The sequence below is a fragment of the Pollicipes pollicipes genome, unplaced genomic scaffold (assembly GCF_011947565.3).
Source record: "Pollicipes pollicipes isolate AB1234 unplaced genomic scaffold, Ppol_2.1 Scaffold_5724;HRSCAF=6776_pilon_pilon_pilon, whole genome shotgun sequence".
Classification (NCBI taxonomy): domain Eukaryota; kingdom Metazoa; phylum Arthropoda; class Thecostraca; order Pollicipedomorpha; family Pollicipedidae; genus Pollicipes; species Pollicipes pollicipes.
This window is the reverse complement of record NW_023596746.1, coordinates 13,428,692-13,442,878: the sequence shown is the minus strand read 5'-3', so window position 1 is coordinate 13,442,878 and position 14,187 is coordinate 13,428,692. Positions and strand designations below refer to the sequence as shown.

At 55.8% G+C, this 14,187-nt stretch overlaps 1 protein-coding gene across 1 annotated transcript in view; it reads right to left on the bottom strand.

The window, feature by feature from the left end:
* Positions 1 to 210: 210 nt before the first annotated feature.
* LOC119103834 (arrestin domain-containing protein 17) overlaps positions 211 to 14,187 on the bottom strand; it is a 31,933-nt gene continuing 17,956 nt past the window's right edge. The window contains exons 4-6 of the mRNA XM_037227501.1: positions 10,824 to 11,006; positions 6,283 to 6,468; positions 211 to 1,474 (exon numbers count right to left, since the gene is read on the bottom strand). Of these exons, the coding sequence (XP_037083396.1) occupies positions 1,295 to 1,474; positions 6,283 to 6,468; positions 10,824 to 11,006 (549 nt within the window). The 3' untranslated portion in view covers positions 211 to 1,294. The remainder of the gene's footprint in view (positions 1,475 to 6,282; positions 6,469 to 10,823; positions 11,007 to 14,187) is intronic.

Genomic DNA, 14,187 nt, shown 5'->3' with positions numbered 1-14,187 from the left:
TGTGGAGCTAGGCAGGCGAGTCCGGCGCGGCCAAACCGGAGTGGGGTCGGGCTCGGATAGGAGAGTGGAGGTCGCCAGGCTAAGCGTTGGGGATCAGATCTCGGTGGTGCGGTCATCGGTGATGCGGTGAATCGCGGTGATGCGGATCGACGCTCTGTACCCGCGGCACTCTCGTAACCTCGCCGTCGTGTCATTTGACCACACAGCGCATTTCATATTTGTGTTATGTGTTATTGCCGATACTGTGGTTAATGATATACGAACTGATAACACGAGTTTGGAACGCGGAACGACGCAGATTTACGCGGAAAGTCTCGTGAGTCGTTAGACGAGTTCTATGCCCGTCATCGCATAGCAACGCCGCGACGCGTACATATATAAACAAGTTCTTATCATCACTTTACAGGAATGCTGGCTAACGATCTGTCAACTTTGGGCACATAAACTAAGATTGCCTTGATTTGTGGCAGCATCATTACAGAAACTGCCATCAGCCTCCGAAGTCAAGTGGGACGCAAACGTCGTGATTATGCGCGGGCCGTTACAGAACTGCTGGGCCGTACGCTTCGTAACAACGCAAGTAATTATTCGAAAGCTATGTCCATCTCACCTAGAGGCCCGACCCGACCAAGACCAATTGGCGGTGTCCGCAAACCGCGGTGGCGAGGGCACGGCGCGCGTGTCACGGCCAGGGGGTGGCCAGCGACACCTGACCGTCACATCCGTCACATCGCAACAAAGACGCATATCACTGGGTGGCGTCCGCACAGTCGGCCATCGGTGGGACCGGCCGTCGCCACGCAGCTTCGCCATCCACGGGGGACGGGGGTCACCCCCTGTGTACCAGCACTCGCCATCCACGGGGGCCGGTCGCCCCTGTGCACCAGCACTCAGCTGGTGGCCGCTCAGCCGCCATCAGCTGGTGTGAAGAGATCCGGCCCGCCACTGGAATCTCTCCGTTAAGCACGCGATTCATCACGCAGGATTTAAAATAATGAGCCGATGTTACGATCGGGTTCGCCGACAATTACTGGCACGGCGGTGCGGCCGCGTCGGTGATCAATCCCGGCGGGCCCTGGCTCCCGTCCCGGCCGCTGCCGCCGCCTCTCACATCGGGCCTGTCACGTGACGCCGGTGGCGCATCGCCACGGGCGCCGAAGCGCGGCGCTGCCACCGGCCAGCACCACATGAGCGGGGTAGCTTCCCAGGCTCCTGGCGGCTCTCAGGCGGCGGTCACGTGGCACACCGTCCAGCATCACGACCAACGAGAGCGGGCGCCAGGTAGGGCGCGGCGCTAGACGAGCACCTTCTGCTTGACGTCGAGCCAGGGCCGGAAGACGGGCAGACTAGCCGGGTACTCAGCGCCCCGCTTCCTCCTCAGGGTGCCGTCCGCGTTGCGATAAGGGTAGGAGGCGATCATGATCGGCAGCTGCAGCTTGATCTCCTTCTCCAGGTTGTCCGGCTTGATGATGAACTGCAGTGAGAGGCGTGGGTGGTCAGGACAGCACGCACCGAGCGGTCGCTGCGGTAGTCGGTTGTCGTGCGGTATGTTACAACGTCAATAACTCGACATGAATTGATACCGAGCTTTGCCTTTTCATTTTTGTGGCCGGCCAGATTCACAGACATGCTTCTCGTATATAATGTAAAACAATGCCCAAATACAGTACTCAAAGCACTCGAAAATATATTCTGGCGGGCGGTATCATTCCATTACAACCTATTTATTCAAAATGGCATCTTCAATATCCCAGTGGGTGCTTGAACGGTGTAAACAAGCACTATTTTGTATGCATCATGGGAAAACTCAGCGGTTGAAGGCTGGTCACAGTCACGGACGTGAGTACTAACTTTGATTAAAAAACAAAGGCGCGTGAAATATAGAGAATGACACGATCCAGAAGACTCTAAGCTCTAATCAGCATCCAACTTCACAGATGCGCTCAAACTGTGTATAAGGTTAGATCGGCAGTTCTCTCTCTCTTTCCCCCCCCCCCCACCAAAAATAGCATTGCAGTTGGCCTGGCGCCAGACTCTTACAACCCATACCCGGCGCCATGCTAAGGGCTCCCCGAAACAAGTATCCACGCGGCAAGGACGGCACCGATGACCTCGCATTCGGTTGAGCTCATTATCACTCGCCCTGATTGGTTGGGTTGCGTTGTTGGGTCGGGGCCATTAACCCTTGTTTGGGGGGGGGGGTGACCTCCCGGGGTGTTGTGCAATGCGGCCAAATTTTCAATAGCCTATTGTCCATCTATTGCGACACAAAAACACGCTAAGCTCCATCGTGTTAGTTCGGAAACGCCAGCGGGACGCATCAACCTTCAACCATCTATCAGTCTGCGTTATGAAAAGGTGAATCAGGGCGAATGGTAAGGTTCTTGGCCATAGCAACCTGTATAGTGCGCAGTTTGCAGGGCAGTACCGTGCACATGGTGTTAGTATGTGGGAGATAGACAGATTTTTAACGCTTAATCCGAACCTTTTGAATGGATGGATTTCTGGGATTAAAGCCCACGCTAAGCAGTGCTTGTGTGAGCCCTGACCCCTATCATCCGATCGCGCAATTCCAGGCCAACGGCAGAGTTTGGTGTCAAAATATAACGTTTCGTAATGCTCGGCACGGTCCGTCCTGTCCCCTAACGTCGTCTAACCTAATACTGGTCGCTGCTATCGGTCGCAGGCCATGCCTGTTAAGGGCAAATAGCGAATGCCTATAGCGACTCAGGCCCACCCCCGCCACGTGTGGGTGGATCACCAGGCAGGCGCTCTAACCAACTGAGCCATTGGGACGAACATCCTTGGTTTCTTTTGATTTGTTTTGCATTTGTGTGTTTGTGTGATTTGTGATATGGGACGCGCGATATGCTTTGTGATCTTTGTGACTGATTGTTTTGACATCGCTTCGTTGTCAAAGCATGCACAGGTTCCCAATATTTCTATCTTTTACGTTCCATATGAATTCCAACTTTCAGTTTCACTTAACCTTGTTCAGCCACGACCATGAGCACTGCTTTGAAACGTGCCCTCGTATACCAATGCGTATACCAATCAATGCTGTACAACGTCGTTTATTCATTGGGTTCCATATGACTACGCAGTTGACGCGCTATAAAACCCAGCTGATCAGCGTCATTTAACCAGTATATTCCAGATCGTTCATTTCGACGTAGCTCATAACACTGAAACAACCTAGAAAACTTCGGTGTCGCACTTTCACGTCAATTCGCGGTGATACCGATAAACCACGCCAAACACGTGTGGCATGACAGACGTGTCACTGATGAATGTATTTGCGTGACAGAAATCTAGGGAGCCTTTGGTGTCTTCGTCTTTTGTGGCGTATTTTTTTTAATCGGCCTTGCACGCGATGCGTGATGAAACGGCCTCGAGCAAGTGTTTTTCCCAAGCCGCTACGCCTACAGCGCCGTGTAAGCCCTCATCCGCCGCCGGTCCAGCCAACCCTGTCAATGCATCGCTTCAACGCAGCGGCCCTGCCCCGATCCGTCCGGAGCGACCTGCCTCAGACCGTCCGGAGCGACCTGCCCCAAGCTGCCAGGAACGACCTGCTCAGACCGTTTGGAGCGGCATGCCCCGAGCTGTACGGAGCGACCTGCTCCGAGCCGTCTGGAGCGACCTGGCCCGAGCCGCCAGGGACGACCTGCCCCGAGCTGCCAGGAACGACCTGCTCAGACCGTTTGGAGCGACCTGCCCCGAGCCGTACAGAGCGACCTGCTCCGAGCCGTCAGGAGCGACCTGCCCCGAGCCGCCAGAAGCGACCTGTTTCGGGTGCCGCCAGAGCGACATGCCCACCACGCTTCGGACGGGGCGCCCGCGGCGCAGGCCCCGCGGTCCTGCGGCGGCCGCATTCCTGGGCGGTCGGCGTGCCGGCGCGGCTCGGGGCGGTGGGCACGCGGCGTGTGTCGTTCGCCGTTTACGACTGTGTGCGCCCGTTAGCGGCCTTCCCCGGCCCACACCCCACCGCTGCGACCGCCTGCTGACGGCCGCGACGGCCGCCGCCCCCGGCGGATTCCGGCCGGTCCACACGGCTGGCGCGTGCCCGGGCCCGGACACATTCGAGAGGCGCCGTGCCTCGGACCGTCTGCTCGGAGCTGGACACGTTAGCAGACACTGCGGGCGGGCAGTCCTCCCAGGACCGGACCCGTCTAACGGTCTAGCCGTCCGGCGGTCTCCCAGTGCCCAGACACGTCTGCTGAACAGGGGTTCTCAGATGGTCGTCGCCTGGTTTGCGGTTCGTCACGCCGATGGTCACGTAGATAGCGTTATTTTCCAACATGGGCATGCACGTTCACGGCGGCCGACTAGCTGGATATCACGCTTTCCTGCCCAGTGACGAGGTGATCCGCCCTAAGGCCACGATCGGCCTGGAACGAGCCAGACCCTCGAGCCCGTTTCCATGGGTAGGCTCCTTCAGGTAGGCCACAGGGTGAGGATCCGGCAAGCCCAGTCGCATCGGTTCCCACGAAGTCGGCTCCTCAACCAGGATTCCGCCCCGAGGGGACGCGGGGTGCGGTGGCACAGTTTGAGCTAGTGCCCAACGTCATTTGCAAGACCTGTGATCACCGGCCCGTTGCGCTTGTTTACGAGCGCCGTGCAAATAGGACGGTTACCATAAGTGGGCTGGAAGTTACGGCGATTCACCGGGGTGCGTACGGGTGTAGTGCGCCGCTGTGCAGCACGTGTTTTCACAGGACGGAACGTGTAGGTCGGTGCAGCGATGTTCATGCTCTTCCAACACACAGACTTTTCGTGGGGCAGCGGGCGTGTGCACCCATCAGCGATGCGGGTCACATGCGCAAACACTGCAGTCATTTTGCTGGGGCTGAGACTTGGGTGAGTCATGACGCTCGGGTGGGTTAGTCGAACATGGGTGAGTCACATTTCAGGCTGCAAATGTGCAGTGACGTGCTCTTTTCTAAATGATATTGGCAAATACATACGTCTAAGCATATATATATATATATATATATATATATATATATATATATATATATATATATATATATATATAGCATATGGTGTACATGCCTACGAAAGGGAGTAGTCACTGTCGTACTCATCATAGTTTTGGCTTTCAAAGCCCACGACATGGCAGTCTTGATGAGAAAGTACTGCGCTCTAAAAAGGCACCGTCATAATTTCACGCACGCCAGCATGTGACGTGGCGGTAGGGCGCTTCGAAAGCTGGACGCGTTCCAAGCGGTGTGCACCTTTCAGCAACCCTTTTTGGCCGCGTCGTCCAAGCGCACGCTGAATTCAAATGAACACGCAGAGATTTCACCAGTACGCGGACGTACCGCAGCATGCCCGAGTGGATGGAGCGTAATGAGCACAGTGCGCGTCCCTGTAGTCAGAGGCAAACAAAAGGACCATACAAAATGGAAAGTGTGCAAACTGTGACAAAGACACAAAAGATGAAAAACGAGGACAGCAGAGGAAAATCAAAGGAGATGGAGATATGGAAAAAAGAATGTCTGGAGAGACGTGGCCAGCTGCAGGGAGAGGAAAGGGAAAGCGAGCAAGCCTGCTGTAAGCCAAACCGCACTTCCGGTCGGCAGCGGGTTCGGCCAGGAAATGCCCGGAGGGCATAGCGCCCCTCGAGCACGTGAGGACTGAGGCGGTGGTGGTGGTGTAGTGGTCACAGGGCTCAGCTCTGTACCCGTCGATGCTGGGTTCAAGTTCCAGTCACGCCACTACTGCGTCTCACGTGACACATAATCAAGGCTTTTGTGTTGAAATGGTTCTGGCGGTTGAGACGTGCAACTCCAATCATGGCATTATTATAGGCATGCTAGCACGCTTCGTTCTGTTCCGTGATGACTCATCGGGAACAGCCCTGGGTATATCCTAAAATAAATGCTGTCACCGACTTTTGTTTTCACGGCACTTGTCTGATTTTCATAAAAAAAACAAAAAAGCGGCATGATCTTAAGCTATTTCTTCTGTTCTGGATCCTTTCTGCTGATTTTTACGACGTAAGATGATTCTAAACCAAAGACGAAATAGCCCTTGGGGCTCCGTTTGGCCACTAATCATGGCTCTGATATGCAACTAACCACCTGTCACACTTATACATATCTAAAAACCATCTCAGGTGGGGTGTAAAGACAACAAATAAACTTTGAAATATGTAATGGTGTAAATCAGTCAGAACTGCGGACATGCTGGTTGGTTTGCGTGATGTCGGGAAATGTTTGTATCATATAACCCCGAAATGTGGATTGCTCATACGCTGTCTGGATCTCGCCACATACTTACGAAGACGTCATACTGGATCTTAATGAGATGGCACCCGCGGAGATTAGTGGGAGGCAGGGGCGGCACGAACAACTGCTCGTTGTTCCAGTCGTCCGTTTCGCCGGCGCGAATCTTGCCGCGCGTTACCCTTGACAGCTCTCTCCTCTCGGTGTTGACGATCTTGCTCCGTGACAAGTAGTGTATGGTCTGGAAACGGAACACATGCGCCTCGGAACATATGCGGAACATGTGGAACACAAAGTGCCCTCGTTAGTTAACACGTCCATTTTCATCCGAGCGCATGCCGCAAGAAGACCCTTGGGAAGAGACGCGCGCATCGGGAAAGACGTCAGGTTTGTAAACCACCTCCGCTCCGCTCCCTTCAACTTAGAGGCATTCAGTGCTCGTTGTCTGGGGGTGCAAGACAGTAAACTCCCTGGGGCGAAACTAACATAGGTCTGCATACCTATGAGCCTGAATGACTCTCAATGTAGGGTAGAAATGAACCAACTTTCATCAGATTTAGTCCCAGCTGCCAACATCAGAGTTCTAGATACGACCAATGGTGATACGCTGTAAAATGCATGTAAACGAGCCCAGGTATCTCCTAGCCTCCCTGTCAACTTCTTTGAGCCCCATCTCTGACTAAAGAGTAATCGACGGGATAGATATCGGCAGTTCGCCGACGTGACGAGAATGCGTGCCCGCCGGGTCTGAGTCGTCTATTTCTATCATCTTTCACTAGCAGACCATGCTGATGGCAGGCAAAGGGACGTCCTACCGCCGACAAAACAGAATTCGAGGAAATGTAGTCAGGTTTTACGTGTTCGTGTGGTAAGACAAATCACCGCTAAGTAAGCACATGCATCAACACTGACTTACGAGAGCCTACATACTGTTAAACGGGCTTCAAACACATGCTCTGTAACCCAAGCGCCATATTTTCCGGCCGGGGAGGTCCGCTGGCCGGCCGCTCATAAGTAATGCATGGGCGACGCGGAGTCTCAGCTGTTCAGTATGCGGCTGGCGGTGGCCGCTCAGCGCGAGCTTGACCCGGCTGCCACCAGAGGGCTCGGCAGAGGGCACCGGCCCGGCACGTGCCCGTCACTCACTCGCCGCACCCGGCCGGCTTCATCGGGCTAGCTCAGCTGCAGTGTAGGTGGGTGTCCATTTAAACATGGCTGCAGTTGTGTAGGACCGTTGACGCGAATGTGTCCTTCACCATGAGTCGCATAGTGTTCCTATCATTGCAGTTTTCCACGAAACAGTTGATTCCATACAGAGCTGGATTATATTTCATCCATGGTTCAGCGCATAGTTATTTAGTTATGTGGCATACAAGGCGGACAGAAACTTTTACTGGACAGGTCAAAACGCAAAACTGCACGTAAACCAAGGTTTGTGCGTGTGTTTTCAATACAGGAATGATCAGAGCTTGGGAGAAAATTAGTGGTAATTGTGAAATGCCTCACCAGATCACAAACAAATAGTGGTTTAACATTCAAGCACATGTTTCAGCCATATCAGAGGACACGCGACTCATGACGCGGCGTCACGTGACATATACGTGAAGCTTTCGGAGAGTAGGACGCCGGACGCGTCCGGTATACTGATAGTGCGGAGTAAGTGCCATAGTCCTTCCCAAAACTAAGTCCACGGACTTCTAGCTCCAGGGAAATTTGTGCCCTTTAGCAAAACAAAGCAATCAGAGACGGAGCGCGGACTATGCCGGAAGGGACATGTCCGAATGTGCTTGTGCACGGCGCACGCACATCCTCACACCCAACAGCATTACGGTCATGTTGTCAACGGAGAGCAACTCGAAACGTGCACTGAATAGGTGCTGAAAAGGTGCAAGCGTTAACGCAACGTAACGCAACGTGACTTTATACGCTCCCCAGAGACACATTTACACAGAAGAGGAGCAGTCGTGACGTGTGCTTACTCGAATGTCCCGCCTAGATTGCTACAACTAGTATGTCTCAACTTTGGTGCAGCAGAGTGAAACAATACCGTGAGATTATCTTGGAAAGTTTGATGAATTTATCAGACTGGTTCCAAGCCCTATTCGCAAAAAAACGTGTCCGCTTTTGTTCCATATGATCACGTTAGTCGTGTCCGCGCACAACCTCCTCCATAGTTATTGAGATTAAAGCACCTGTCTCACATAAAGACAGCGATGTTTTCATCAGATCAGACAGCGACATCATCAGCGGATCAGCAGACTAACATAATCAGACACCGGCGCGGCGGTGTGGTGAGCCCGGCCAGAGCTCCATCGCTCCCAGCTGCCCGGCCTTCCGGCCGCCCGGGGTCGCAGTGCACCCAACCTCCCAGCCGCCCGGCCTTCCGGCCGCCCGGGGTCGCAGTGCACCCAACCTCCCAGCCGCCCGGCCTTCCGGCGCGCCCACCTCTCGGCCGTCTGGCCACCCGACCATCCGGCCTCCTGGTGCACCCAGCCTCCCAGCCGCCCAGCCTCCCGGTGCACCCAGCCTCCGGTGCGCCCAACCTCCCGGTGTGCCCGGTCTCCCAGCCTCCCGGTGCGTGCGCGCCATACTGCCCGTGTCGCGAGCTGGTGCACGCCTAAATTAACCCCTGTTTTCCGCGTAAGTGGGCTAATGTGCGCCTCTTTTATCGGGACGGCGGCGCCAGTCCCGAGCGGTGCATCCATCACGGCGCCGGCTGGCCGTGGAATGTTAACCGCTGCAGGAGAGCCGTCGGCCGGCGTCAGCCGGGCCCGGCCGGCCGGGGTCAGCGTGGTCGACCTGCCACCCGGACACGGCACCAGGTGCCCGGTGCCCGGGGCTGGCCGGGGTCAGCGTGGCCGACCTGCCACCCAGGCACGGCACCGGGTGCTCGGTGCCCGGGGTGGCCGGGCGACGCCAGCACCGGCTGGTCACGCCCACCACAGCCGGGGCGCTCCTGGTCACGAGCCGGGCTGGGCCCACCCGAAGCAGCCGCCGCTCGCCAGAATGGCCGCACGCGCTGTAGCGGGCTTTAAACAAGCTTTTCACACCTCAATGTCAATGGAATTAATAGGCCTTAAGATTAGTCGTAGACGATATTTTTGAAACAATGGAACTGTTGAAACGATGCTACAACAATAGCGTGCTTAAAGATTTGCTGGTGCCCTTTTCCAGATGCATCTGTTCTCTCAGTCGATATCTAACAGTAAGCCTCACATGGTACCGCACACCGCATGGCATAAAAAGCTCAGGCAATACAACGTTAAGTGGTGTTGAATGGAAGCTTCATCAAGACCGAGATGTGTTCCTGATTTCCAAAAGCTAAAGATAATACTCAACGATAGCGCTTAAGGTTCCAGACACCTCCCCAGCGAGCGGGATGGCGATGTTCAGTGAGTTTATGCGAGAATTGCTGTCTCATAACACAACTGGCCAGTAAAAATGGCATCATGCAAGTTTACGTCAGTGAACAAGTACTTGAATCCCACCACTTTCAGACCTTTTATTTCTGACCGCACAAATAGTCACGACTGGCGGGTAAGCCCTTAAATGGGTCATGGAAACTTATGTCTACATTTTCAGTCTTCGTACCCGACTACAAAGCCCGGCCGTAGCACAGTGGTTGTGTTCTCAGGTCAGCATGACTTGCTGTTCTACACGTTAAACTCTGTGGGTTTGCGCCGGCTCCGACAAGGTCAATAGCGCATACCTGCGCCTGGTGAGAGACTCGTGCCGCTGTGGTCGGGGCCACTCGCTCTCAGTAGACCAGCCTCTGAGAGGCAGACGTCAGACAATGGTCCCGGGGAACGCAGTACACCGAAGATCGATTGACGGTACGAGTGTTGCTATCAGTGGTGGTCGATGAATGCCTCATTCTCAACTCACGGCACCGCTATGCGTCGGCTTCCACCGAGATCTTTCGATTAAGGTTCGCTGTCTCTACCTAGATCAGGCGGTTATTGAAGGAATCTGCAAACGCAGGTCAATGGCACGTGTGTTGATAGTTGATAGACGCCAGATAGTTGACCAGAATATGCCCGAAGCACGTTGAGACTAGAATGACGTTTACTGCATATATGGCTCGTGACCTGAAGATTTAGCGTTGTCGCCGCACATCGCAGTGTCGCTCCCGGCCGCCGCTGCTCCCCTAACGTTCGCAGTCTGCCTAGGACGCTGGGAGTCCGGTGGGTGAACCCATCAGATCTGTGCATTTGAACCGTGAACTCATCCTCAAAACGGACATAGTGCGCTGGTGCAACGATATTAGTGACTTCGATAACACGCAAGTAGACGGGAACTGTTCAGTGGCCGGGCGATAGTGCTGGGAGCATATCATCCAGGCATGACCTGAGCCAGAGAATGCAGCGTTTGTTAACTGACACAACGCTCACTTCGGCATGCAAAAGTAGATGGCACTAGCTTTGCGGATCTGCTTTGCCCGAAAATCTAACTTCATCGCCTGTAACTCCACACAATGACGTAATTATACAACACGATGAATTCACCAAAAAAAGACATGAATTTCATTGAGTAATGACAGCCAAATACTAACATGTGAACAGTTCATCTGCATGCAGTGGGTGGCTGGATCCGTACCTCGCTGAGACAGGCGGCCGTCTTCTTGATAGTGACCTTGCTGTGGTTGGTGACGCTGGCCCATACGCCGATGGTCTCTCCAGGGACGTAGCCGCCGCGGTCCAGCCGCACCCGGCACACCACGGCTCCCGCCGTCACGCACGTCAGGCCCAGCTTGTGCTCGATCTCGCAGTGGAAAGGTTGCTGTGGAGGCGCGCACCGGTCAGCCGGGTACCAGCCGGGGGGGGGGGGGGGGGGGGGCGAGGGCGGGGGCTCTGGTCAGGGTAGAGGCGCGCACAAGACAGCAGCGGGGCTCCAGCCAGGGGAGAGGGCTGCGGACGAGGCGGCAGCGCAGCTGACCAACAGGCAGTGGGGCTCCGGCCAGGGGGGCGGGCACGGACAAGACAGCAGCGCGGCTAACTGACGGGTTAGTCCGGCTGTCCGGGAAGATCACGTTCGTAGGACCTGTGGTGCTAAATATTTTGTAGGGAGGATCCGTCTGAGGGATTGGTCAGCAATGTTTCACATCCACAGTATACAAAATTCATCCCAAAACGTATGCTGGCTTTGATCACGTCACCGGCACTATCAAGCATTCTGCTTACTTTCGGGTGCGATTTCAATAGCTGCAAACCAGATAATTTTAATCACATCACGAGATAAATCAAGTTGGAAAGTGATGTTTATCCAATCGCTTGACAGCACCAGCCATGATGTCGATAGCATCTCTCAAAGGTGATTTGCGCTTTTTAGATGTCGGAGCAAAGGCCATAACCAACGGAATCGAAATGACAGCCCGAAATTGAATCGTGTCTAGAACAATGTCCCATCATTTAGCTCAGCGCAGAGTTCCTTCGCCTTCAGCTGTTGGCGCAGAGTCGGTGCGGCCCAGATTTGGATGACAGCTAAAAATACCACAAACGCACCATTGAGTTGCTCAAAGCAATTCATTGCCAGTCTGAGCTGCGCTGGTTCATACGCGGGACAGGAGCCCGGAAATCGGGAACCTTTGAGTGAACTGTTGGGTGTGGGTGCAAAGTGGCCCTGATGCCCACGTACCCTAAAACATCGAACCACCGCCATCATCGAGTGAAATACTCAGTCAACACGGCAGCTGTGCACGTACGCAATTGGTCCCACATTCCACCAGAGTTTCCAGTCCGGCACAGTGTATGATCCTCAGTTACGGCGTGGGAGATGCTACAGCTGTCTGTGTCTGGACCGAGCCGGCATCGGTCCTCGAGCGCCGCTCAGAGCCGTCGCCCATCACCGCCCTAGACCTCAGAGCCGCCGCCCGCCACCGCCCTCGGTCCTCGAACGCAGCTCAGAACCACCGCCCGCCATCACCCTGGATCTCAGAGCCGCCGCCCACCACCACCCTCGGTCCTCGAGCGCCGCTCAGAGCCGCCGCCCACCACCACCCTCGGTCCTCGAGCGCCGCTCAGAGCCGTCGCCCATCACCGCCCTCGGTCCTCAAGAGCCGCTCAGAGCCGTCGCCCATCACCGCCCTGGATCTCAGAGCCGCCGCCCGCCACCACCCTCGGTCCTCGAGCGCCGCTCAGAGCCGCCTCCCACCACCACCCTGGACCTCAGAGCCGTCGCCCGCCACCGCCCTCGGCCCTCCAGCACCGCTCAGAGCCGCCGCCCATCACCGCCCTGGACATCAGAGCCGCCGGCCGCCACCGCCCTTGGTCCTCGAGCGCCATTCAGAGCCACCACCCACCAGCACCCTCGGTTCTCGAACGCCGCCCAAAGCCACCACTCGCCGCCGCCAGCCGGGCACCGGTGTTTAACGAAGCGTCAAAAGTTAACCAAACCCGATAATGACCGCCCTCCTGACGAGACGCAGCGAACGATGGAAAAACATCCTCCCAGACATCTCTATCACACCACACAGCCTACATGGTGGGCATGGTGTGCGTGGACGTGGTGTGGTGCGCTGGTGGCGCCCGCGTGCAGACAAGGCGCAAGCGCGCAGGCGGTTCAGTGAGGTGCAGAAGCGTTGCAGCTCCCATCACTCACTTCAGATAGTCAGCAAATAGATTAGTCACCACTCCCACCACGGCTATCAGCATGGAAGCGCCACGCCCGGGGACGGGCAGTCAGGTGGACAAGCCGCAGCTGGCGCTCTACTCCGGGCACTGGGACGCCGTTTCCGCCGCCGCTGAGATTTGGTCGGTGGGAGGCCGGGTAATTGAGTCGCTCACGTCCACGCCCGAAAACCGACCGCTGTTCCGTTAGCAGCAGCTGCCGTCCGAAAACGCTGCTTGGCGCAGCCATTACCAAAATCGCACCGCCCCGCCTCGGTACTCGAAATAAATCGCCACTACGCGTCCTCGTTTCCTTTCACCCGTGTTTGCGGCCTGATTTTTTGTCTAACGCGCGCCAAAAGGCTGACCATTTCCCAAGGAGCACACCACGTCATTAGCGCCGTGATAATCGGCAGTCGAGCAGCATCTGGCCGACACTGGGCAGGCGCCGAGCGGGCCGCGCGGCCAGCAGACAAATTCGGCGTGCGGCCGGCGACCGGGGTCGCGGGGTCAGCGCCGGGGCCGCCTGGCCAATCAGGACTCGCCCCGGGCCGGCGTGCCCATCTGACTTGCAAATGAGACGCTTCGGCGCCGGGCCGGGCCGGGCGCTGACGGCTCACCGGTCCGGCGGAGGCTGCTGCCCCGGATGCGCGCCAGTGTCCCCCCCCCCCCGCCCGGCCGGCTCTTGAGGCACGAGCGGTGAACCAGCCGACCAGAGGTGCGCCAGAGAGCCCCTCACCCCCATCTGGCCGACTCTAGAGGCACGAGAGGCGAAACAGCCGATCAGATGCTTCCGCGTGCAGCAGATCTACCTCGATGCAAATTGCTTTACATTCTTCATGTGCTGGACCTTGTCTCTTAGCCCCTAGACGGCATTAGTCTTTTGCAGACGTCAGCAGCCCTCTGCAGGAATGATCTCTGGTTTTGACTTCATAGCGGATCTGGCGTTGGCCTGAGGACTACGGAACATCTGAAGCCGAAGCCGAACAATACACCGGTTGAAATGTTCGTCTTCCTTAACTTGTGAATATCTTATTTGCGGTTGGAAGTCTTCATCATCGAGAAATTACATAAGTTCTATTTACTCACTGCGTGCTGCATGTGGGTAAACCCTGCATGGCTTTAAACCTAAACTGTTATCTCGAAGGTCTGCACATAGCGTATGACTACGGTTGGGTCTGTGGAGTGTCTCGGATGCATGCCACAAGAAGTGAAACAAGTGATGCTGTGCAATGTCACGTCAAATTGCTAGGAACAACAGCCTCTCTTCCAGTCGGCGGCAGAGTGTGACCTAATCTGTCGGTTTCTCTGACCTACCGCCAGCACTGGAGACTTCAGCAGTCTGTCAGTTCCTC